We start from the raw sequence: 27,862 nt of genomic DNA, 5'->3' as shown, positions 1-27,862 counted from the left end.
CACAAACATCCTTGGGGGAGGGGGAACAGAACTTGTATAAATTTTGGCTCTGACCCCCCTGGGGCAGGAGGGGCGGGGCCCAATAGGGGAAATAGAGGTAAATCCTTTAAATCGCTACTAGTCATAGAGTTCTGCATGGATTGTAACCAAATTTGGCCACAAACATCCTTGGGGAAGGGGGAACAGAACTTGTATAAATTTTGGCTCTGACCCCCCGGGGGCAGGAGGGGCGGGGCCCAATAGGGGAAATAGAGGTAAATCCTTTAAATCGCTACTAGTCATAGAGTTCTGCATGGATTGTAACCAAATTTGGCCACAAACATCCTTGGGGGAGGGGGAACAGAACTTGTATAAATTTTGGCTCTGACCCCCCCGGGGGCAGGAGGGGTGGGGCCCAATAGGGGAAATAGAGGTAAATCCTATAAATCGCTACTTGTCCTAGAGTTCTGCATGGATTGTAACCAAATTTGGCCACAAACATCCTTGGGGGAAGGGGAACAGAACTTGTATAAATTTTGGCTCTGACCCCCCGGGGGCAGGAGGGGCGGGGCCCAATAGGGGAAATAGAGGTAAATCCTATAAATCGCTACTTGTCCTAGAGTTTTGCATGGATTGTAACCAAATTTGGCCACAAACATCCTTGGGGAAAGGGGAACAGAACTTGTATAAATTTTGGCTCTGACCCCCTGGGGGCAGGAGGGGCAGGGCCCAATAGGGGAAATAGAGGTTAAATCCTATAAATCGCTACTTGTCCTAGAGTTCTGCATGGATTGTAACCAAATTTGGCAACAAACATCCTTTTTGGAAGGGAAACAGAACTTGTATAAATTTTGGCTCTTACCCCCCAGGGGCAGGAGAGGTGTGGCCCAATATGGGAAATCGGAGGTAAATATTCAAATTCCTTCAGAAAAGAAACAATGAACCTGTATTCAGAACATGACTTGGCATTACAAACCAGGTGAGCGATACAGGCCCTCTGGGCCTCTTGTTACATCAAGTCAGCTGTAGGTGATTTTTCTCCGACATAGAATTCTGTTATCCTTATATCCTGGAAAAGTACAATTCTATTCATTAGCTGTGAAAATTAAACATGAGATCAACTTTCTGTTCGTTTATCCTATCAGACATAGTTGTGGAAAATGTGAAACTGAACAGAATCTGTGATAATCCAACAATCATTATAGATATTTGGTAAAGTTACCAACAAAGCTTGTTTACCTCTGATAACACTAACTAGATTTAATTTTGATTTGATGTCAGAAGTCAGATGTCAGATTGTGTTCACCTGTGATGAAGTTTGTAAGTTTTCATTTACCTATAGCTAGGTGACATCTTGGTATCAGCTTGTAGTTATTTTAGGCTGATGAGCTTTAACGATCAAGACTGAATTTACCTGTGGTATCAATCAGTGATCAAGTTTTAGCTAACAAGATTGGATTTACCTGTGATAATGCTAATGAGATTTCATCGTACTGTAATTGATTTGTGGTAGCTAAAAATATAAACTTAAAAGTTTGCCTGCGTCTTTAATCTTGATGAAGTTAAGAAGATTTATCTTCCAGTGATATAAATCTTTGACTAAAAAACCCAACAGATTTCACAAAAAAGAAATTTAAAATTTAGTCAAATGACATTAATGCTGTAAAAACACAGATATATTAGAGGACATCTTAGATGATTGTTATGTTCCTCTTTTTATAGTTAAGCTAACAAGGTGCCATATTCATTGTACAGTGGATAAAAATGACAAGAGTTAATGTTATCTGAAACGCTGGTTAAGCTAACATGGTGTCATCTGTATACAAAGTTTATTTGAGATGAAGTTGACAAGGCTGAGATAGCTGGCGCCAGGCTACCTGTAATGACGGGCTATAGGAATAACCTGTACCTGGTAATGTCAGGAGTCGTGGATCTATTGTCACCGACACAGCCGCTCACAACCGATTGACGTGGCCTATACACCACTGAGCCCTAATTATCTGCTAGCTTTGGCGGACCTCCACTGAAGACATTTCTTTTTAAAAGTAATAATAAATTTTTGATTAGATTATTCAAAAATTTTCTGTGTCCTACTGTGTAGGCCGATTACGATTTCATATTTTATAAAGTAGGCAATATTTTTCGCTGTGGAAATTTCTGCAGGTATACCCAGTTAAAGGTCAGCTGAGGACAGGTAGATACTGGGGATATGGTAAATACAGGGTCTGGTACCCTGTCAGATACTGGGGAGATACTGGGGATATGGTAGATATTGTGGATATATATGGTAGATACTGTATATACTGTGGATATGGTAGATACTGGGGATATGGTAGATACTGGGGATGTGGTAGATATTGTGGATATATATGGTAGATACTGGTATATACTGTGGATATGGTAGATACTGGTATATACTGTGGATATGGTAGATATTGTGGTTATATATGGTAGATACTGGTATATACTGTGGATATGGTAGATACTGGTATATACTGTGGATATGGTAGATAATGTGGATATATATGGTAGATACTGGGGATATGGTAGATACTGGTAGATACTGGGGATATGGTAGATACTGGGGATATGGTAGATACTGGTAGATACTGGGGATATGGTAGATACTGTGGATATGGTAGATACTGTGGATATGGTAGACATTGTGGATATGGTAGATACAGGTAGATACTGGGGATATAGTAGATACTGGTAGATACTGGGGATATGGTAGATAGTGGGGATATGGTAGATACTGGGGATATGGTAGATACTGGGATATGGTAGATATGGGGATGTAGATGGGATAGATATGGGGGGATAGGTATGGAGGTAGATACTGGGGATATGGTAGATACTGGGATATGGTAGATATGGGGATAGTAGATACTGGTATGTACTGGGATATACTGGGGATATACGGTAGGATACTGGTGATACTGGGGAATGAGATATACTGGGGATATGGTAGATACTGGGGATATGGTAGATACTGGGGATATGGTAGATACTGGGGATATGGTAGATACTGGGGATATGGTAGATACTGGGGATATGGTAGATACTGGGGATATGGTAGATACTGGGGATATGGTAGATACTGGGGATATGGTAGATACTGGGGATGTGGTAGATACTTGTAGATACTGGGGATATGGCCTAGGAAGGGTCGTCTATGGAAGAACATAACTATATAATGCTTCGCTATGATCAGAACCTGTTCCAAAAGGAACTCTTGCATACATTTTGCCAGAAGAAACTAGCTACCTCCCAATTATCTTCTATGTCACTGTCATCTTATCTTCTATGTCACTGTCATCTTATCTTCTATGTCACTGTCATCTTATCTTCTATGTCACTGTCATCTTATCTTCTATGTCACTGTCATCTTATCTTCTATGTCACTGTCATCTTATTGTCTGTCTATGTCACTGTCATCTTATCTTCTTGTCACGTCATCTTATTCTGTCTATGTCACTGTCATTCTTAATGTCATATTCATGTCATCTATCTTCTATGTCACTGTCATCTTATTTCTATGTCACTGTCATTCTTCTGATCTTCTATGTCACTGTCATCTTATCTAATTCTATGTCACTGTCATCTTATCTCTATGTCACTGTCATCTTCATCTGTCATCTTATTCTATGTCACTGTCATCTTCATCTTCTATGTCACTGTCATCTTATCTTTCTATGTCACTGTCATCTTATCTTCTATGTCACTGTCATCTTATTCTTCACTGTCTATGTCACTGTCATCTTTCTTCTATCTTCTATGTCACTGTCATCTATCTTCTATGTCACTGATCTTCTATGTCATGCACTGTCATCTTATCTTCTATGTCACTGTCATCTTATCTTCTATTCTATGTCACTGTCATCTTATCTTCTATGTCACTGTCATCTTATCTTCTATGTCACTGTCATCTTATCTTCTATGTCACTGTCATCTTATCTTCTATGTCACTGTCATTTATCTTTCTATGTCATCATTATCTCATGTCACTGTCATCTTATCTTCTATGTCACTGTCATCTTATCTTCTATGTCACTGTCATCTTATCTTCTATGTCACTGTCATCTATCTTCTATGTCACTGTCATCTTATCTTCTATGTCACTGTCATCTTATCTTCTATGTCACTGTCATCTTATCTTCTATGTCACTGTCATCTTATCTTCTATGTCACTGTCATCTTATCTTCTATGTCACTGTCATCTTATCTTCTATGTCACTGTCATCTTATCTTCTATGTCACTGTCATCTTATCTTCTATGTCACTGTCATCTTATCTTCTATGTCACTGTCATCTTATCTTCTATGTCACTGTCATCTTATCTTCTATGTCACTGTCATCTTATCTTCTATGTCACTGTCATCTTATCTTCTATGTCACTGTCATCTTATCTTCTATGTCACTGTCATCTTATCTTCTATGTCACTGTCATCTTATCTTCTATGTCACTGTCATCTTATCTTCTATGTCACTGTCATCTTATTCTTCTATCTTCTATGTCACTGTCATCTTATCTTCTATGTCACTGTCATCTTCTATGTCACTGTCATCTTATCTTCTATGTCACTGTCATCTTATCTTCTATGTCACTGTCATCTTATCTTCTATGTCACTGTCATCTTATCTTCTATGTCACTGTCATCTTATCTTCTATGTCACTGTCATCTTATCTTCTATGTCACTGTCATCTTATCTTCTGTCACTGTCTATCTTCATGTCACTGTCATCTTATCTTCTATGTCACTGTCATCTTATCTTCTATGTCACTGTCATCTTATCTTCTATGTCACTGTCATCTTATATTCTATGTCACTGTCACTGTCATCTTATCTTCTATGTCACTGTCATCTTATCTTCTATGTCACTGTCATCTTATCTTCTATGTCACTGTCATCTTATCTTCTATGTCACTGTCATCTTATCTTCTATGTCACTGTCATCTTATTCTTCTATGTCACTGTCATCTTATCTTCTATGTCACTGTCATCTTATTCTTCTATGTCACTGTCATCTTATCTTCTATGTCACTGTCATCTTCTATGTCACTGCCATCTTATTCTTTTATGGAAAAGAGCTACCGTAATCACTTACATGTATATGTTGTATTTTACCTGTGGAGATCTATGTGTGTGGGTAAACAGAGAAATTGACTGGTCTGCTTTCATTTTAGGTACTTTTCCTTACTTTCTGTGGATGTCATGAATAGATCTTTCCTTTGAAGGGGTAACAACTAACTAATACATTAAAGAGTCATCTTTAAATTGTCCAGTTTGCATTATATGACAAACCCCAAAATGCTGTCATACATTGCTTTCTATGACAAGTATTGCTGAGATATCAATTTCATTATAATGCTATAATCTGTTTTAATTTGGTTATCAGCTAGCTGCCAAAATGGTAGATGTGTTTACAAGTTCCTATCTTCAATCTGAACAGTTTGAAACTTCTTATTCATTCCCTTACTTTTTATAGCTGCAGTTCGTCCAATTCTTCTAGCAATATGTGTAGTACGGAGACGTGTTATATAATGGTATAAGCCCATTAATATTGTACTTGTAATCCCTGACTATGCCAGGCTGGTTTATCCTGGCTCCGGAGTATTATCTTTGTACAAATTGCATCCCCACAAAACCTATTCTTCAGTCTAGAGCCTCAACTGTCGGTATCATGGCTGGATTTGTTATGAACTTTTACCATATCTGTTAAACCTTAGCAATTATCTTCCATAATTGTGAGAACATTGAAACATATTAAATGGCTAGACACATAAAAAGGGCAAAAAATCAAAACCAGTAATGGGAAAAATATGTGAGTGTTTGTCTTTTAACCTCCATGTTAGTTAGTTATCGGATTGTAACTGGTTTGCACCACCGCGGCTTAATTTGAGACTTGAGAAATCGAGTAATTTTCGACTAGTTTTGCATTTAATGTCTGGGATTGTTGTTTATAACAAGATAATAAATGTTGTTTCGGGTCATCAGCTTGCTTATGTAGTGATGATTGTGCAGTACGGTAAAGCTCTGTAAATTTTGACGGCAGTAAATACATGGATGTGGTAAAATTATATAACTTTTGATGGGTGAAAATAAATTAGTTCATCAATGATGTATTTTAGGCCCATATGCAATATCATTTTGCAGTTGTACGGACAGTTTTATTTATTTTTTTCTTCAGCTGATCTGGCTTACATTTACTTCAATAATAATTTGCAAATAGTCATGGCTCTTGAATTGAAAAAGCATACCAATGGACCAAACCAAACAAAAGCCAACAATGTGCAAGAATGATAATTTATTGAAGCAAAAATTAGAAAGCAAATTTTACCAAAAATTTTACAATTTTGCTTTTTACCGGATCACAATGACATGGAAATGAAAGACTCACAAGACTGTTATTTCCTTCTCAGTATTTGTGTCTCTGGCTTGGAACAGAATGAAATTAGCAGTTTGGGTTCAAGTGCTGTGGCTGATAACCTAGCGGTTGGTTTTAATTAACAACCTAACATGAACATCTTTGTTATCTAACAGGATCCATTAGCCAGCCAGATATCATTCTGGTGTTGAAATTACAGGTGAACTTCTGCATTACCGGGGTGTTACCAATCTCTAAATGTACTTTAGCTTGGATATATACATGTGTACTATCTTTTCCCTGTACCTCTGGAAGGGGTGGTGATTGAGGGGTTGGGGCAGTGAAGAGGGGAGATGGTTTGAGGGACGGGTGTATATATGGGGTGTTAGCTGTCTTTACATGTACTTTACCATGGATATATGTGTACTATCTCTTCCCTGTACTTCTGGAAGGGTTGGGGACAGGGTTGAGGTTGGGAGATGGTTGGAAGGAGTAGAGTATGTGTTAGCTATCTCTACATGTACTTTAGCATATGCAATATGTCTTTATCTGACCTGCGAAGGTGGGGTAGGGTAAAGGATGGGAAAAATAAATAAAACAAAAGTTTCATCGGTAAAGGGGTTATTACAAAATATGTTTCATGGATAAAGAGAGATTTCCATCATGAGATTTCCAGTATAACTGAGGGATACTCAGATCCAAGAAATTTGTAGTTAGGGTAACATATGATGATTCAGGGATGCTGGCTCTACGATAGTCTGTAATTTAGCCACTGAAAATATATCTAATATTGATACATTTAGATTGATATAGGGGAAATACAATACACATAATCCCCTAGTGAGGGTCTATTTCCTATTTTTACATGGGTTCTGCTGACACCAGTGGTTGTTAGTTCAGGACATATAGAAACACTCCAACAGGTTTAACTTCCCGGCAAATCATGATTGATTGGGTGAAGCACCTTCTAAGGTCATGGGAGATCCAGATGGGGCCAGGTAATGGGGTCAGTTAGGGGCCATTGTAGCCTGACCATAATACTACAATGTCCATCCTGTACCCAGTCACAACACTCCGACAACACACTCACCAGTGTCTAGGGATACACACAAATGAAATGGTCGATAAGACAGAACAGAAAAGACAAACGTCCCACGTGTTTATAATCACGGCTATGGATCAATTTTAGCTTCTTCCATCTTCCTTTGAAGATGGTATAAAAAATCTTTAATTTCTGATAGGGGGGCCATTGTAGTAAATTCTGACAGCCCTGATATGGTTGCTATTAATGAAAGCTGTGATAGGTTTGTGGTTTCAGTAGTATTAGGTACTTGACAAATTCCTCGAGTGTGTGTCGAGTAACCCTATACAGCCTGTGTTTGATAGGTTTTGTTTATCTTACCTTCATTAAATTGCTCAAGACATGGCCTAAAGAATTATACAATGCTAGACATTGTTATTATCTCACGGAATCCTGTTGAAACAGCTTTGTTGCTATGGAAACTGCAGTAGAATATTGTAATTTTGCTTTACAAACAACAGATCTTTTGCAAAGGGAGTAATTAAGATATTCTTCGGTCAATGCAATGTCAGCAAAAGCAAAGTTCTGCAGGATTAGGTTTAGTACACAGATAGTCTATTGAAGACATGCTATTTATATTGAACATGTTTAATTTTGGGACTTCCAGTAAAGCATAAATTGGCCTATGATGAATTAGCATAGAAATAATCATTTCCTTAACTTAATCTTGAATAGACTGCAATCCTCTGAACCAAAATATAGCATAATGCTAATGATGTAAAATTTTAATTCCCTGGTAACCCTGTTGACTTTCATCTAATATGCTTTGACAATATGTATAGGTTAAAAAGTGTGAGTTAAATTGCTTCGTACACATGATAAATATTTTGGTTTTCGTATTTTTCAGACGGCCTTTTGGAGATGCATTAACATCACAGTACCTGGTAAGTACTATGACTTTAAACACATTTACATTATAGACAACTACACAAAAGGTCAAATGATACATTTCACATTAATATCATTTCCCTCCTCCATCCATGTGAAAATAACTGTTTGTGCTCATGTCAATTGCTTTAACCCCTTGTGACCTTATGGAAATGGTCTTTGTATAGTACAAGGCCCTGGTAACCTTGTAGAAGAGTTTTTGTTTGCTCGGCCATTCACTAAATGTTAAAGGGACTAGAATGGTTAAAAAAATCCATCTCAAGTAGCCACCAAATAGCCAGAAATTATAAGTTCTCACTTGTAGCTATGTTGAGATATTGTTTAGCATGTAGACCTATTTATAGAAATTCATTTGAGTGCTGAGAAAATAGTGTGGGTTGTATGAAAAAAAAACCACCAGATGACCATTTTTATTGGGGGGGAAAAAGAGAAAAAAATTATTGTCGTCTTTCATGAAAGTTATTGTAAGAGTTATCTGAAAGCTGAAATGCTTTAAAGAAAATATCTTGTACGGGTAAAGCAAGACCGATTGAAGAAATCGTCCACAAAATTAATATCCATATATTAATTTTTCATCGTTCACACTTAAATACCTTCAATGGAAGAACTGATCGCAAATACACTTATTACAGTCTCATTATCGCAGTGAACTATAATATGTTAAAGTACATAGAAAATTTCCAATATACAATTTATAGATGTGTGTATAGAACACATAACCCAGTGAAACCGTCTGGTGCAACCATTAGTCTTCAGTAATGTTAGTTGGACTGGTACAACAAGCACAGATTATAATTAGATTGTGGAAAAAAAAGAGTCTTTTGTGGAACTCATTTCAGATATTAGGGGTGTCCTTTAACCAGACCGCAGACAAGTCATTCCATATTGTATTTCTATTTAGAAATTTTAATGATAAAATTGTTATATGAGAAAGTCATGATGAAATTTCTTTAGGAATTTTAATTTGGTTGTAATTGGAACTGCGGTGAAGCTAACAAGTTGACCCGGGGAGAGATTAGACAGAGGCTGTCTCACGATATTTGTACGGGAGAAACATGGGCTGGCAGTTAGACAAATATGGACAGTAAACATAGTGTGGACTGTCAGCCATTGTGTCCCTGTCTGTATGACAACTGTTTATTTTTGGTTTTCTCGGGTCAGTCAGTCTGAATCTACTTGACACTTAGTTAAAGTGGGAGAGACACCACAAATCTATCTGAAAAAGCTCTTTAGCCTTCTATTGCACAGGCGAGACATCATGAATCTCTGTGCAGCTTCAAGTGAACGAGGCGACACAAATCAATCTGAAAAAGCTCTTCATAGTTTTTAGTTGACAAGGTGCCATTAACCTCTGCACAAATCTATCTGAAAAATCTCTGTGCAGTTCTGTTCTCTTTCAAGTGAGCTCCACTAAATGTTGCAATGAAGTCTATTTCATGAACCATCTGCGGAAGTTGTGAACCATTTCTATTAGTGGTTTGAGTCAATACATCTATTTGCATGGTTGATCTTTATGAAATATAATTTTGTACTGCTTTTAGTAGAGTTTCTTGAAGTTGTAACCATTTCAGAAAAAATGATGTGTGAATTTTGTTTAAAAACATATTCTTTGTTTTTTAAACCGATCAATTTACTGTCAACCGGCCAGCTACTAAATTTCACAATTTCTAATTCAATACAAATTTCCACAGATGAACCTTTGCATATTTAAGAACTAATGGGAAGTCCATATCAATATAAGTATAAAGTTTATATTTATTAGCAGAGATAAACATCCGCAAATTTACTTTGATCGTGATCTCGAAATTCGCAAAAGTGTATCGAACGTGAAAGTAAGTTGGTTTACAGTATACGTTATATGAATATATCAGAAAAAGTACCGTCAACGTCAAGTTACAGAAGCTGTACATGTTTGTTGTTTGAAGAACATTTTAGATGTAACAGTTATAATTTACACTCATCTGGGAACATTTAAAACCTTATTGTAATCATTGTATTTTGGCTTTCGAATTGGTGTACTTTTGGTGCATTATAGTGCATCAAATTTGTGGTAAGGGTAGATTAAAGACACACACCTTTTACATTGGCCATGTTAGGAGATCTCAGACGAGTTAGAAATGACATCTCTGTCAGGCACATCCATAACACACAAGTATGTAGAGGTACTCGAACTGAGACCAAACCTAATCTTAAAACATTTCCCAATCTGAAGGATCAGAAAACAAACCTTTTACTTAACCCTGCGTATTAACATGTCAGAAATATATTAAAAAAAATATTGTTGATTGAAATCTTCAGACTATGGGCTGGCACAAGTATTAAAAAAACCGTGGCATTATTTCTAATTTGCCAAGTCAATATTGATTTTAAGCCAAGGAAAACAAATGCCACATTATGAACACGGATTTTCCTTTTTTTTTTTTGTTATCACTGGTATTATGAATCAAACATAGATGGATATGGTGAAATGTACCCTATCTCTGTCGACAAATTCGATCAATAATCATACCAAACAGCATTCGGTATTGATATTACTTGATATTGACAGAATGCTGTTATGATATAAAAAATACCGTCTGCAGAAAATGTCAAGTTGTGGACATTATTAGTGCATACACAAGTGTTACAGAATCTGATTCTGTTAATGATTTGGTGTCAAAAAAGACCCGGAATTCATTCATTGTAAATGTCAATATGGGTTATACCATACTCAGAATGGCCGTGAAGACAGATCAATACTCTTTTCTAAATAAATTGTTGTTATTAGATGAATTGATGTTAAAATGTTATGAATCTATTGCTGTTGTATTGGATATGCAGTCCTATTAATGATTATTAGACTTTTTACGTGCCAAACCTGAAAGTTTTATAATGCCACTCGCAACCTCCTTAGCTCTGAAATCTTTTAAGCTGAATTTCAAAATCCTTTAAACTTTGGGGAAAAAAACCCTTAAAAAATCAATTCTTTAAAATGTTGACAAAATCTTATAGCCTTTCTCTCTCGCCCCTTCTCAAATAAAATGTTCATACTTGGAACCATACATGCAAATTTCAACTTCTTTTACTAAATTAGATCTGGATCCTTAAACATGGGTTCACAAACCTTAAAACAACAGCCTGAACACCAATATTTGCGGCTCTGTACTTGAACTTGCACTCAAGGATCAAGTTTGAATTGTGTTAATGTTGTGTGCAGTGGAAGCATTCAATGATTTAAGTGTGTGTTGGCCCTCCACCCCTCTCTCCTCCTGCAGAGTACTATAGCCTTAAGGATATTACTTAAGTCAATTAGTAGCCTGGTCTACATGGATGTATGTATTGATGGGCTATAATTGATAAGGAATGTGGTACCTAGTGTTGAGTCAGACTCTGTCCTGTTTCGTGCATGTTGGTAAAATGGAAAACATTTCTTACTAGGTAAGGAACGGTAAAACAAAAACAACTTCTCACTATCCACCCTGATCTTTACATATATATCTACTCCCACCGGCTAGGTAAAAGGTAAGTGGCTTATAGCCTTTACACCATCTGACCACCCTGCCCTATAATGTAATGATAAAAGCCTGTAAAACAATGTTATCAACTGTATTTATCCACTGACGCTGCACATGTCACAAAATGCAGATCCGATCTGTTCAGACCAGTAGATTTCTGCTATGAATGAGTTACTTTGATTTGGACTACTCTATATATATAATAGAGTGTTTTATTTTAGACAAGTGACATTTACGCTATAAATAACGGCCACTAATCATCATTAAGTCAGACCGTTATTGGTTCCACAAGTGAAGCCATTATGGTGCAAGGTGGAATCTGACATTACCACATAATTTACCGATGATCTGCTTTTGAACCAAACAACCCCACATCATACTCAACTTCTCGATGATTGGACGTTTTTTTTTCCCCTTTACGTTTTTTCCACTATGTGTTTCTGAAGATGAACATTAGTACTGGTACTTGTAGAGAGAGTTATGGTAAACGGCTGTTACTGTTTGGAGCTGACGTGAAGTATTGGGTGAACTTTTACCTCAAGTAACCTATAGGAAGTCATTGTCTGTTAACTTTAATTTATGTAAGCTGTCTCGTTAGTTTGTGATCTGCTCAGAAAGCAAGGCACCAAACCATTATTTTGGCTGGTATGAACATTTAGCTAGTTGTTGCAGAAGAAACTAACATATTTTGGGGAAAGTAAAAAAATATTGTGGAAAGACTAGTTGCATACCTCCTTAACACAAATTTCTCTATTTGAGAGTTCAAGGTCAAGAAGAACTTAGATGTCATTTCTTTAGATGAGATTAGTAGGCCTGGTTTTTCCGAAAAGCCAGAGGTAAGAAGATATGTACGATTATAGATCACATATAAGAAAAATATCAATAATTTATAGTGGTGATGTAAATAAAAAAGCTCCAAAATTCCAGAAAGCTCTGAACACCTACATATTTATAATATGATCATACAGGTATTAGTAATGGTTGTCAATTTATGATGGGTGTTTTGGTTTTTATTTTGTGGCCATTGTCTGAAATTTGATTAAAGTGACAAATATAGTAGACTTATATAAGAGTTGTCCGTGTTAAACTGAAACTTGGTGATGTTATTTTTGACGTAGCCCCAGTCTGCAATTTTATATTGGATTAAAGGTTAAACAGAATAGGATGGCGGTTATCGAAGCTGTAACACTGTGCCAATGAAAGCGATGTGCCTGGCCTAAGTTTTGTCTGGGCGTCATGTTTAATACAGTGTAAAATTAGAAGTTTTACCTGGCCTAGTCAGGCAATACAGTTGACAGGATATATATACGGAGAGTCTTGTACACAGTCATCCGCCCGTGAACGCCAGGCACACAACAGTTATGTCACCAGTGCCTGGTGACCAAACTTTACTTTTAACACCTATATGTAAAGTTAACCTGAACTCCGGGAGCACACAACCCCTATTTAATAACAGCATGACACAAAAAATTATAATAATAACACAGGATTGTATAGAATAATAGAGATTTGGAGGAGAGGCGGCACAGGTTCATTACAGGAAGGTGTTCAGACGGAGACTTGTATTGTTGTTGGGGGCTGGAGATTCAGCAAAGGTTAAACCCGTTCTGGTTACATGGTAGTTATGACTCTCGTATATGCTGTGTATATATATCAGTGTGGATATGAGAAGTTGTAGACTTTTCCCTAACGAAAGTGTTGATGTAGAATTGTCAAAAATGTCACCTGATGAAATTTCACCTCAACAGTCTGAAACATTGTGTGATAATTGACATTTTTTCCTTCTCCAGTAACAGGATAATACCTTGAACAAAACACTTTCCCACTCAATTCTTTGGCTCTCTTCTCAAATATACAATGTTTTAAAGTGTTCCGACATAGGGGTGTAACAATACATCGAACTATCGATATATTGCGATTGTATGCCTCTCAACTCGATCAATCGATGGCAATTTTAAAAGTCGATAACAATCGCCGATAGTACGCCAAACAATCGATAGTTTCAATAGTCAGATATTTTTCTGTAACTTGGACTAAAATCATGTACTCACAGAGGTTTCATACAGTAACAGTCACGAAAAAATGTCACTTTTCCAGGCTATTCAATCTAAACGCAAACACCGACAATGTTCTCAATCACGATCTTCATTGCGTTTGAGTTTGTACTGACACTAGCAGGCACTAGATGTACATCATGCCAGCCAATTGATCGACCGGATTGTCATGGAATTCAGTGTGCAATTGTAGTCTGCAATAGTTAAGCTATCGCAATAGTGTTTCCCTTGATAGCAATAGTATTGCAATAGTTAAAATTGTAAGCGATAGTCACCCCTATTCCGACATATTACCACAAGCCCTCCAACTCTGGGCCGTCATTGTGCCTCTTCCTCCGTTGTAAGCCATGTTTCATATGGCATACACCATCAGTATTCATCTCACATTTTGAACTTCTCAAGTTCCTTTGGTGCGATAGAGCTGAAACTTGCCAGATATGATCCTGACATGGTTCCGACCAAATGTGATTACTTTTTGGGTCGATCCGATATCCAAGATGGCCGCTGCAGCTACTATCTTAAAAACATATTTTGAACTTTTTCTCAAGTCCTAAAAGTGTTATTTAGTTTAACTTGTCTAAAATGATTAAGACATGACTCCGACCAAGTCTTGTTATTTTTGTACCCAAATACACCGAAAAGGGACTTTCCATGATGTCAAGCAACAATATGTGATGGAGGGCAGCAAGTTTACTGCGATATATTTGTGATCCTGCTAATTCATTTGTCAGCGGTGGAGCATCTTTAATTGAAATCTGATAATTTTGATAAAAGTTATAGATATAAATATTTTGTATTTGATAAGATGGCATTAAGCCACACAGACTTAATTATTACTAAATACTGTTATCATATCCTTATTGACGATATACGATATCAAATACCAATGGAAACAATCCTTTGTTAACCCTATTAAGCCAATTCGCATTTTCTGCTCTATACAGGTATACATACAAGTACATTATTTCTTAATCCTGATTACTGCTAATTCCGTACCAGATACCTTTGTATTGATGTATACAGGTTATTTCCTGAGTGATTCATAAATATGCTTTAAAAAAATAAAAAGTTACTCCACACAACATTGATACATTTTTATTACAAGAAACAAAGGACACAACATTAACAACATAATCATCAATATTACCTATTATATTGTAAAATCAGCCTCAAAATGGCAAAAACATGCAACGACCTGTTTACGATAAACCGTCAAAGTCTAAATTTGTGTGATTACAGTTTATATAGAAATAATTTAAGATAGGCTTATAACATTTAATTGATGTAAATGATGAATAAATATAATGTGTATAAAAACATTTTATAATATCATGATTAATTTTCTTTGTTTTCATACCAAATCTGGCTTTCTGATTGGCCAATAATTTTTTTGCATACCACTATGAAAAAAAAATCCGAGAATGGCGCGCCGACTTCAGTGACGTCTCAATAGAGACATTGACGTTGCGTATTGATTCAGAAAAAAAGAATCCCTTGAAAAACCACTATAATGTTACTTTTAAACATACTTCATTTTATCAAATAGAGTATAAAATTAATTATAAGTATTGATGTCACTATTTTTTAATTTTATCGGGGTATGAAAAAAATTGTTTGCAAACAATTTTTTTTTTCATACCCCGATAAAATTAAAAAATAGTGACATCAATGCTTAATAAATGGTATATGTAATATCATTCATTAGATAATTCATTTTCTTGCTGAAATAATTGAGCAAAGTTCATTCTAAATATCGCCATCGTATACAAAAGAAGTTCTCGTCCAGTTCATAGAGTAGAGGTCTATCTTGTTCAATCTTGGGTAGATCACTGACTTCATCATCCTTGAGCTTCCTGAGATACTTGTGGAAATTCTTCATAATGTTGGAATGAGTTACAAGTATAACCCTTTTACCAGCGTAGATCTCCGGTACAATGTTACAATGCCAGTAAGATAGGAATCTTTCCAGTGCCGTCTTGGACGATTCTGCCCTAGGAAGGACACTGGAGGATACCATCCTATATCTGGGATCCTGTACCACTTTCTGCCACCTGTCGTCCGACTCCTCCAGTGAGGGAGGGCAGTAATCAAACCCCCACAACTCTTTCTTTTTTTTCTCAGTACTGTTCATTTCCTTGCCCTGATACGCCCCCTGGTGGCGTTCGTTGATGCACCAGTGTTTGGTAACTGGGATCCAATGTAAGTCCAGCTCGTCCTGTACCAAGTAAAGAGTTTTTATGGTTCTCTTCAAGATGCTTGTAAAGGCAAGGTCGAAAGTCAATCCATTCTTTTTCAATATCTTGCCTATACACCTAGATTGATTGACCCCTTGATCAGTCAAATCACTGTCAGCCCAACCAGTTACTCTGTTTTCTTTGTTGTAAACACTCTCTCCATGTCGAAGAATAACAAAGGTATACCGTACATCTGTGTCAGTTTGGTGATTGTCAGCAGTGCTAGTCATTATGATATTGTCCCTTACACAAAAAAATCGAAGAAAAAATATGTTCAAAAGTGTAAACAGTCGATTTACAGAGTATACACTTTAAATATGTAAAGGCCAAGGCCGACTTGGTTTATCTATTGGAGTGCCACCTAGCAGCAGTATATATTGTAAATGAATACACGTGACTGTAAGGTTCAATACACACAGTTCATTAATGGGTGCTCTCAATATGCTATCCCAAGTGTAAATCTGATAAAGTTCAAATACAGAGGTTAATTCTTTTTCTATCATTTTCTTTCAAAGATACTAATATCCAAAGTCACACACCAGTGCAGATATCCATTGAGGTATAGAATTTTAGAATTAATGTTTTTATAAACAGGCAGTACAAGATCAGATTTACTTCAGAAAAAAAAAGTATTCATGTAAAGAGTTATTAATACACAAGCTATTGACAGCATCTTCGTAAGATTAACTTGAAATATAAAGAATGTGTAATAGAGTAAAAAAAAAATTCTACACACAAAACTGAAATAATTGTAAATAAATTAAGTTCCATTCAACTTTCCTTGGAAACATGAAACTGAAATTACATGCCCTTTATTTATGTTTCACATCGCATCCTAAAGTCTTACCATAACACTTTCCCTATAGACTCTTAATAAGGATAGTGTTTTATGCAGATGATAATTAATCAGTGTGTTATAATTAATTTACAAACTAACAATGTAATTATTTTCTCAGTTGAGTTCTTATATTAGATGATTTCTTCCTAATTTGAAACCTTGTAATCCAGATTCAGACATGTTGTCGAAACAAAAATAAACAGGCCAACTTGTGATGATGATTTTAATATTTTATAGACTCGGATAGACATACCACCACTGGGGTTTGAACATTTTTACATCTCAGAGTAGCCACAAGAGCTCAACACTCACTGCTACACATGGTGATTCTTGATGATATGTAATTTGTAGACAATAACAACCATACATATTATATCTCCTGAAGTCTGTGTAAACACAGCGGACAAAGGAAACCTATACTAAACACAGGCAGGTTTGATATCAATCAATAGCTTCAGCAGCAGCAGCCATGGCCAGATTACTGTAGGGCTGCTGTCTTAATCCATCACATCAGGTGAGATGTGCATACAGAATTATATAGGTGTCAAACATTCACTTCATCATAATACCACCAACACTACATCTTATCTTCTACAACATGTACCATAATTTAAGGCAAAAATTTGAACATAATCAAAGTTGTTTAAAGATGAATGATTACCAAAGAAAGAGTGAGTAGGTTTTAGATAGGTAGTTAGGTTAATCCTATCTTCAAAAAATAGAAACAAATATTACACAAAGTGTTGCTAAACTTAAACAGAAAACTACAGCTTTCCTGGTGATGTACAAACTGTTTGGATGGTTATAGATCAGTATACAATCCTGAAATGGAGTTGTGTAAAGTCAGACAGGTATCACCAAAACACCTAGAAATGGGTTTTATAATCAAGGTTTACTGGAACAAATGTCATACTTTGCCTGTTATGGATTTTGACTTGTCAGTCAGAAGACTGACTGATGAAATCAACAAATGATTGGTTACTATAGTAACGCCAGTGTTGGATGGTCAGATGCTCATTGTCAGATTAGGACATAAGTAGGTCAGAGTGAGATAGACTGACTCTAACAAATGTATTTTTTTACTCAAAATTTCTATTACATGTATATGTACCACTGGCTTAGCAACAAAGACCTTAATCCATCAAACATTTCCGAGAGCTATTGTTTTAATCAGACAGAATGGTATATAACTCCCCCCCCCCCCTTATGATGTAAGCAGCAGCATTAACCGTACAGTATTTGTTGTTCTCAAAGCAACATTGAATGATTTCTTTACACGATATACAATAATATTAATAGATGTTTTTGTTTATCTGTGGCACTGACTTCTATCCTTCATTTAACTGTGGCATTCTTTAAGCCATGTTATGTTTATGATTATTATAATAAAGTATTTCCTTTGTGGTATTGTCACTAACAGGATGAACATATTCCATTCCATATCATTAAAGCCCTCTTGACCAGAGTTCAAGGTCATACAGGGAGGTCAGAAAGTCATTGTTATTCTCAAAAGCTTGTAATTAACAGGCTGCATTAAGAGTCTAAAACCCCAAAAAGGTCAAAATACGGACATGAGATTGTCAAATTTACCAACAGTAATATAATTGTAGTCAGAGTTTAATCGTCAAACGCATGTAATTATTCAAATTGATGACAAGGTTTTCATTTGTGAGCCGTCATTGTTGTGAGGGTGACCTCGGCTCACCCTCGTATCTGCCTACAAACTTTCCCGAGGTGTGTAGAGCCTGTATAAAGCTAGCTGATAATCGTACAGCATTGTGGTCCTAAGTTTGACAGCTGACATTCACAGTACAATGGGCGCTTGCTTTGTGGGAGTTGGTGCATGAACAGTAGCCATTTACTAGCTGCCAACGTGTGTGTGACTAAGGGGGGAAACACAAGTGCCAGTTTGAATATAGATGTAAAATTAATGCTTGATCCCCATAAACAATTACTCCCTGCCTTTAGGATGGGGATTACACAATTCAAAACTGTAACCTTTACAATCCAACAGTGCACCCCGCAAATAAAATGCGTCCAAACGTTGGTAAACAGCGACAGCAAAAAAAATCCTGCATGCTAACTTTCATGTACATTTCACATCTTTCATGATGCTAAAATCTTTTATTATTTATGGGTTCTGTTAGGCGTTCAGTGGTTTGTCACATAAATCATGTAGCTGGCATTTAATTATTAGGAAATGTTCCAACCACTAAATTTGTTTGTTTAAAAAAACATATATCATGAGAAAATTATTTAAGTTTTGTTTTTATAGTTGTTTGACATAACGCATAAATCTGGTGTTACAAAGTACATTTATTGTTTGCGCCAAGGCACAATTATTAATGATTGTAATTATAAATTTTGTCATTTGCGTAATTATACAAATTTCAGAACACTATCTGAACAGAACTAGCTAGAGTAACAGTCAAATTCCTTCACTTTATATTGTGATAGATACTCTATTACCTAACTGCCAATTTAGAAAGAAATTGTTGAATTTGATGAGATTGCTTTATTGTTTTACTGAATTGGCAGAAATCTTTAAATTTGTGGTTTTCATTATACAATGCTTTAATTACAGGACTGTAACCCTGTCCTTATATATCTCATATATCGTGCTTCAGTTTTTTAGGACTTGCCCACAGTGTCCAAGTAGTTAAGATATTCTGACATATTACTTTTATATAGCTCTCCATGCATGCATTGTAAAACAATTACAAAGCACAAAAGACTTTTTAGTTCTAGATCTACTTAGCCTCACATTCAAGTCCCATCTTATTGTTATGTGCAACACCAGAAACACAACACTTTCTCTATTTGGCCTTGTACAAGGAATTGATAAGTTAAGCTGTTGCTAGTTTGATTCTAAGTAGTTTTAATACATGATGTGATTTTAATATTTTAATTAGGAACTTATCTTTAGTTACCTAGAGCTATTATACTCTGAAAATTTATTAAGCCCTTCTAAATTCTTTTACATGACTCAAGTGATCTTGTAGTGAAATATGAAAATTGATGTAACCCTTGCAGAACAAGATTGTATGGGTTGGTGCCAAGCTCAGTCGTTCTGCTCCAACAAGTTGGATGTACATATTGAAACTTCCATAATACTTAACGATAAAAAATATAATTACACTCTAATGTTTCTATGTATCTAATACTGTAAATGTGAACTTATTTTGGAGCAATCAAATTTTAGCATAGCATTGGTTTGGAATTGGTTAGCAGAATGATGAATTTGCACATTGTGAAAAGTTGTCTAAAAGATGTAATTTGCATCAATCATATTTTAATGTCGAAATATGATCACTGTTAAAATGTAATATATTATAGATTAAATATAAGATTTATCTAAATTGACAATAAAGATTCAGTCAGATTGAAAAAAACATGGAAGCCATTCACAACATTGTAAAAATCAATAGTATCAGAGGCACACTTTCTGATGGCAGGGACTGTCTTCAAGTAAAGGGCCCGCAACATGTAGTGAAGTATAGACATAATAAGTTTGAGTTGTCAAGGCTTGTCTGTAGCAATTTCTTCAGACTTGGGTCTAGTTATTAATAGGGGTCTATATGTTGTATTCTTTTAACTATTGTTCTGCAAAAAATCATTTTGAATATTTAAATCAATCGATGCATATATGTCGAGCTCGCACTATATTAGATACCATCTTGTATAGAAATTCTTTTGGTGCTTTAAAAAGATCATTTAAGTGCATGACTAGAACAGTTCTAATATGGAAGGTTTTTAAAGGTTTTGAAATATTTCGTTTGAATGTTAATGCTGGGGTATTTATATTTTTGTTTTCCTCTAATGCTGGTGTGTCCCTGTATATACTGGTGTATGATAGGTAGCAGTGAGATTTACCTGGGAGTTTAACAGACTTGCATCTGTTGTATATATATATATATACCACAGTTTTTCTCTTAATGGCCAATAAACCAGTCCTCCTGAATGTTAAATCATTTCAATTTAATAGTCAAGATTGTAGAAAGTTTAGATTTGACAAGATTTATTTGAAATTTAATGAAAGGATTTCCTATGAAACTGTGTATTTTTTTCCCCGTGTATAAGTACAGTTTTATGCCCGATTATCAATAGAGAATCGCTCATGTGTACCCTGTGATTACCACCCGTAAATAACGCTGTGACAGCTATCATAACTGTCCGCCTGTTAGCTTCACATATATCTCCATAATCACAACTCCCTTTTCTCCTCAAACGATTTTTGCTTTTCAAATTTCCGCCATTCTTGTCAAAAGATTATCGGCCAATTTTATATATAGTGAAATGCACAAGAGTTCTCCTGTAGATTTTAGATGTAGATCTCGATTGCTGATCGTCTGCCGGTGTTCACCAGCGGGGATATACACGCAAATCATTGCTACTAGGCTGATTTCACACCTGAACAACGACAGGTAAATCTAAGGTGTTAAAGGTGGGAGAAAATTACAGGCTAGTGCCCAGAACAGCCCCATGTTTAATTGAGGGGGAGGGGCGACCGGAGCACTTCCCTTTGTATGTTCTGAACATGATAAAGTAAAGGCAGATCACTTCATATATCTTCAATCCATTCATGGGGCAGACTTCTACACAGCTAATATACACACTGTCTTAATTGATAATCAGGCAAATCGTATGTACAATCCATAAGAAAATCTAGCCCTTCGGCTCTTTTGGCTGTCTGTGCCCTGTTCTAGACTTTGATTGACAGCTAGAATAGAATACTGATCTTATAAAGTTTATGTAGGGCTTACTGTAGATTCCTTTAACAATTCAAATCAAGGAAGAAATCAACTGAATATTGTATTCATTTGTCTTGGTGCAAATTTGTCCAGTAATGATGTCTATAGCTAATACTAGCCCGTAACTTTCTCAATCACTCCCTGACACACTAAATCTTAAAATCAATTTTGCCGGATGTGTCCATGCCAAGGCCAGGGCTTAGTAGCATGGTCAGTCTGTTTCAAAAACATTTTAGATATCCACTTCTTAAATGTCACATGTCATCCAATGACATTACACAGTGGTTGATTTATCACAAAAACGCCTCCTTGTCACGGTCAAATCCTTCTGTCAATATTGGGGGTGTGCATTTGCCTTAAACATTTGAAATAAATATCTGTAGTAAGAAAGGTTTATTTCTTATTCACAAATCCATTTTCATAAAATATTTCTTGATAGAGAATTTGGGAATGTATTGATGAGGATTTAACCCCGTTGGACTAAGGGTTACTTGAGGGCTCAAGGCCAATCTGTCATATTTCGCCATTTAACATTGGTAATCAATATTTAGTTTATGAATCACAGAAAATTTGTCTGTTTCACAAACAAGATAGAACATTCATGTCCTGTTTTCTTAAACTTTTAACAAAACCTTTAATTGATTTTTAGCCCACCATCATCAGATGGTGGGCTATTCAAATCGCCTTTCGTCCGTGGTCCGTCGTCCGTCCGTCCGTCCTTCCGTCCGTCCGTCCTTCCGTCCGTCCGTCCTTCCGTCCGTCCGTCCGTCCGTTAACAATTCTTGTTACCGCTATTTCTCAGAAAGTACTAAAGGGATCTTTTTCAAATTTCATATGTAGGTTCCCCTATGGCCCTAGTTGTGCATATTGCATTTTGGGACCGATCGGTCAACAAGATGGCCGACAGGCGGCCATCTTGGATTTTGATAGTTAAAGTTTGTTACCGCTATTTCTCAGAAAGTACTGAAGGGATCTTTCTCAAATTTCATATGTAGGTTCCCCTAGGACCCTAGTTGTGCATATTGCATTTTGGGACCGATCGGCGAACAAGATGGTCGACAGGCGGCCATCTTGGATTTTGATAGTTAAAGTTTGTTACCGCTATTTCTCAGAAAGTACTGAAGGGATCTTTCTCAAATTTCATATGTAGGTTCCCCTAGGACCCTAGTTGTGCATATTGCAATTTGGGACCGATCGGTTAACAAGATGGCCGACAGGCGGCCATCTTGGATTTTGATAGTTAAAGTTTGTTACCGCTATTTCTCAGAAAGTACTAAAGGGATCTTTCTCAAATTTCATATGCAGGTTCCCCTAGGACCCTAGTTGTGCATATTGCATTTTGGGACCGATCGGTCAACAAGATGGCGGACACGCGGCCATCTTGGATTTTGATAATTAAAGTTTGTTACCGCTATTTCTCAGAAAGTACTGAAGGGATCTTTCTCAAATTTCATATGTAGGTTCCCGTAGGGCCCTAGTTGTGCATATTGCATTTTGGGACCGATCGGTCAACAAGATGGCTGCCAGGCGACCATCTTGGATTTTGATAGTTAAAGTTTGTTACCGCTATTTCTCAGAAAGTACTGAAGGGATCTTTCTCAAATTTCATATGTAGGTTCCCCTAGGACCCTAGTTGTGCATATTGCAATTTGGGACCGATCGGTTAACAAGATGGCCGACAGGCGGCCATCTTGGATTTTGATAGTTTAAGTTTGTTACCGCTATTTCTCAGAAAGTACTGAAGGGATCTTTCTCAAATTTCATATGTAGGCTCCCCTAGGGCCCTAGTTGTGCATATTGCATTTTGGGACCGATCGGTCAACAAGATGGCTGCCAGGCGACCATCTTGGATTTTGATAGTTAAAGTTTGTTACCACAATTTCTGAGAAAGTACAAAAGGGATCTTTCTCAAATTTAATATGTAGGTTCCCCTAGGGACCTAGTTGTGCATATTGTGTTTTTGATACTGAATTGTCAACAAGACAGACGGCCATCTTGAATTTTGGTAGTGGAAGTTTGTTACCGCTATTTCTCAGAAAGTATTGAAGGGAATTCAAGCAAATTCCATACATAGGTTCCCCTAGGGCCCTAGATATGCATATTGCGTTTTGGGACCAATCAGTCAACAAGATGGCCGTCTGGCAGCCATCTTGGATTTTGATAGTTAAAGTTTGTTATTGCTATTTTTAAAAAAAGTACTGAAAGGATGTCTCTCAAATTTTATATGTAGGTTCCCTTAGGGCCTTAGTTGTGCATATTGCATTTTGTAACTGATAGGTCAACAAGATGGCTACACGGCCGCCATCTTGGATTTCATTGTTGAAGTTTGTTGCCACTATTTCTTAGAAAGTGCTGCAGCGATCTGTCTCAAATTTTATGTGTAGTCGTGTTTGAAAAAGTTTGAAAAGCAGGGAAAAGATCCCTCTTTCCATTGTCAGACATAGATCATTCATTAGTGGGCGCCAAGATCCCTCTGGGATCTCTTGTTAAATACAGAATTAGAAACTATTACACTCAGTTTTAATACCCAAGCTTACTCAGAGAGCTTTCAATGGCTGGTCACCTGATGGCTATGTAATTGTCCATCTTTGTCGCTTTAATTGATCGATTAGGTGAACTGGCCCTGATTTCTCGAAACAAATGCGCAGACTTAAGTCAAAACTTAAGTTTTTCTCCTTATGTAACTCATATGAAAATTTATGACGTAAGTCAAATTTTTTTCGAGAATTAAATTTGTTTCGAGAAATCGGGCCTGTAGTGTTTTCTAAGAAACTTAAAATATGAAAGTAAAGTATAACCTAACATAAAATAAAGTTACATGTAAATTCTATAAGTTATATGTAAAATTCGTATGTAAAGTCTACAAGTTACATGTAAAAAAATCTGTATGTAAAGTCTATAGTTACATGTAAACTGTATGTAAAGTCTATAAGTTACATGTAAAGTCTATACAATAAGATAACTTGACAATAAGGAAATTTTACAAATGTTCAATCAAATGATTTTGGAACCATGCAGTTAATATTTCTATTGAAAAACTATTCTGCTGCATTAGAACAGTCTATCTGCTCCCTCACATAAGTCTGCCTAATTTGATTATTATTTATCTGCATGCCAGACATTATTTAAAGGCAATCAGGTGTTCTTGTTAGTTGGGACAAAATTTTTTATAGCTTAAAATTTTAATTGATAATGTATTTTGATGAAATATGATTGACAAACATTGTTTATTTATCTATTCAGAAATCTAGACCCTTTTATTATTCTCTTACATTGTTATTCTTGATTCATGGTGTATTGTTTGTAGATTGTAAATCTAACATGGCAGGTTTTCTACCTTAACCCAATTGAACATTTAATCTGGTCGATAAGGAAATGCACCGTTATATATGCATCAGCAAAGGATTATTTATGCCTTTCTGTCAAAAATTAAAACAATGGTGATCATTTGAATTTGTACATGACACATGCTTCCACTGTGGAAACCTGAATTTGGAGCTTCATAACAAGGAATTGTATAGATTCTCAACGCTTTTGTCATACACATAGCTGCTTACTAGGCAGTTAGATTTGCACAATCATGCCATCAGGACTGACTTTTTAGCCCACCATCATCAGATGGTGGGCTATTCAAATCGCCTTTCGTCCGTGGTCCGTCGTCCGTCCGTCCTTCCGTCCGTCCGTCCGTCCTTCCGTCCGTCCGTCCGTCCGTTAACAATTCTTGTTACCGCTATTTCTCTAAAAGTACTGAAGGGATCTTTCTCAAATTTCATATGTAGGTTCCCCTAGGACCCTAGTTGTGCATATTGTATTTTGGGACTGATCGGTCAACAAGATGGCCGCCAGGCAGCCATCTTGGATTTTGATAGTTAAAGTTTGTTACCGCTATTTCTCAGAAAGTACTGAAGGGATCTTTCTCAAATTTCATATGTAGGTTCCTCTAGGACCCTAGTTGTGCATATTGCATTTTGGGACTGATCGGTCAACAAGATGGCCACCAGGTAGCCATCTTGGATTTTGATAGTTAAAGTTTGTTACCGCTATTTCTCATAAAGTATTGAAGGGATCTTTCTCAAATTTCATATGTAAGTTCCCGTAGGACCCTAGTTGTGCATATTGCATTTTGGGACTGATCGGTCAACAAGATGGCTGACCAGCCGCCATCTTGGATTTTGATAGTTAAAGTTTGTTACGGCTAATTCTCAGAAAGTACTGAAGGGATCTTTCTCAAATTTCATATGTAGGTTCCCCTAGGACCCTAGTAGTGCATATTGCATTTTGGGACTGATCGTTCAACAAGATGGCCGCCAGGTAGCCATCTTGGATTTTGATAGTTAAAGTTTGTTACCGCTATTTCTCAGAAAGCACTGAAGGGATCTTTCTCAAATTTCATATGTAGGTTCCCCTAGGACCCTAGTTGTGCATATTGCATTTTGGGACTGATCGGTCAACAAGATGGCCGACCAGCCGCCATCTTGGATTTTGACAGTTAAAGTTTGTTACGGCTAATTCTCAGAAAGTACTGAAGGGATCTTTCTCAAATTTCATATGTAGGTTCCCCTAGGACCCTAGTTGTGCATATTGCATTTTGGGACTGATCGGTCAACAAGATGGCCACCAGGTAGCCATCTTGGATTTTGATAGTTAAAGTTTGTTACCGCTATTTCTCATAAAGTATTGAAGGGATCTTTCTCAAATTTCATATGTAAGTTCCCGTAGGACCCTAGTTGTGCATATTGCATTTTGGGACTGATCGGTCAACAAGATGGCTGACCAGCCGCCATCTTGGATTTTGATAGTTAAAGTTTGTTACGGCTAATTCTCAGAAAGTACTGAAGGGATCTTTCTCAAATTTCATATGTAGGTTCCCCTAGGACCCTAGTAGTGCATATTGCATTTTGGGACTGATCGTTCAACAAGATGGCCGCCAGGTAGCCATCTTGGATTTTGATAGTTAAAGTTTGTTACCGCTATTTCTCAGAAAGCACTGAAGGGATCTTTCTCAAATTTCATATGTAGGTTCCCCTAGGACCCTAGTTGTGCATATTGCATTTTGGGACTGATCGGTCAACAAGATGGCCGACCAGCCGCCATCTTGGATTTTGACAGTTAAAGTTTGTTACGGCTAATTCTCAGAAAGTACTGAAGGGATCTTTCTCAAATTTCATATGTAGGTTCCCCTAGGACCCTAGTTGTGCATATTGTATTTTGGGACTGATCGGTCAACAAGATGGCCACCAGGTAGCCATCTTGGATTTTGATAGTTAAAGTTTGTTACCGCTATTTCTCATAAAGTATTGAAGGGATCTTTCTCAAATTTCATATGTAGGTTCCCGTAGGACCCTAGTTGTGCATATTGCATTTTGGGACTGATCGGTCAACAAGATGGCCGACCAGCCGCCATCTTGGATTTTGATAGTTAAAGTTTGTTACCGCTAATTCTCAGAAAGTACTGAAGGGATCTTTCTCAAATTTCATATGTAGGTTCCCCTAGGACCCCAGTTGTGCATATTGCATTTTGGGACTGATCGGTCAACAAGATGGCCGACCGGTGGCCATCTTGGATTTTGATAGTTAAAGTTTGTTACGGCTATTTCTCAGAAAGTATTGAAGGGATTGTTCTCAAATTTCATATGTAGGTTCCCCTAGGACCCTAGTAGTGTATATTGCATTTTGGGACTGATCAGTCAACAAGATGGCCGCCAGGTAGCCATCTTGGATTTTGATAGTTAAAGTTTGTTACCGCTATTTCTCAAAAAGCACTAAAGGGATCTTTCTCAAATTTCATATGTAGGTTCCCCTAGGACCCCAGTTGTGCATATTGCATTTTGGGACTGATCGGTCAACAAGATGGCCGCCAGGTAGCCATCTTGGATTTTGATAGTTAAAGTTTGTTACCGCTATTTCTCAGAAAGCACTGAAGGGATCTTTCTCAAATTTCATATGTAGGTTCCCCTAGGACCCCAGTTGTGCATATTGCATTTTGGGACTGATCGGTCAACAAGATGGCCGACCGGTGGCCATCTTGGATTTTGATAGTTAAAGTTTGTTACCGCTATTTCTCAGAAAGTATTGAAGGGATTGTTCTCAAATATCATATGTAGGTTCCTCTAGGACCCTAGTTCTGCCTATTGCATTTTGCGACCACCATCTTGGATTTTGATAGTTTAAAGT

The 27,862-nt window shown here is 36.8% G+C and overlaps 2 protein-coding genes across 2 annotated transcripts in view; one reads left to right on the top strand and one right to left on the bottom strand.

The window, feature by feature from the left end:
- LOC138314793 (reversion-inducing cysteine-rich protein with Kazal motifs-like) overlaps positions 1-27,862 on the top strand; it is an 87,801-nt gene that overhangs the window by 28,556 nt on the left and 31,383 nt on the right. Inside the window, exon 4 of the mRNA XM_069255339.1 lies at positions 8,277-8,313. Coding sequence (XP_069111440.1) covers positions 8,277-8,313 — 37 coding nt within the window. The remainder of the gene's footprint in view (positions 1-8,276; positions 8,314-27,862) is intronic.
- On the bottom strand, positions 14,952-16,458 carry LOC138314792 (2,3-bisphosphoglycerate-dependent phosphoglycerate mutase-like). The gene has a single exon (XM_069255338.1). It carries the CDS (start codon positions 16,327-16,329, stop codon positions 15,607-15,609), a length of 723 nt encoding a protein of 240 aa, XP_069111439.1. The 5' UTR covers positions 16,330-16,458; the 3' UTR covers positions 14,952-15,606.

The sequence above is a fragment of the Argopecten irradians genome, chromosome 2 (genome assembly GCF_041381155.1).
Source record: "Argopecten irradians isolate NY chromosome 2, Ai_NY, whole genome shotgun sequence".
In the NCBI taxonomy this organism is placed as follows: domain Eukaryota; kingdom Metazoa; phylum Mollusca; class Bivalvia; order Pectinida; family Pectinidae; genus Argopecten; species Argopecten irradians.
The sequence above is the reverse complement of the archived record's forward strand: the minus strand, read 5'-3'. Positions and strand labels throughout refer to the sequence as shown.

What these genes read in the sequence shown, in the direction of transcription:
- LOC138314792 (XM_069255338.1), bottom strand. Translation starts at nt 16,329, where the DNA reads ATGACTAGCACTGCTGACAATCACCAAACTGACACAGATGTACGGTAT.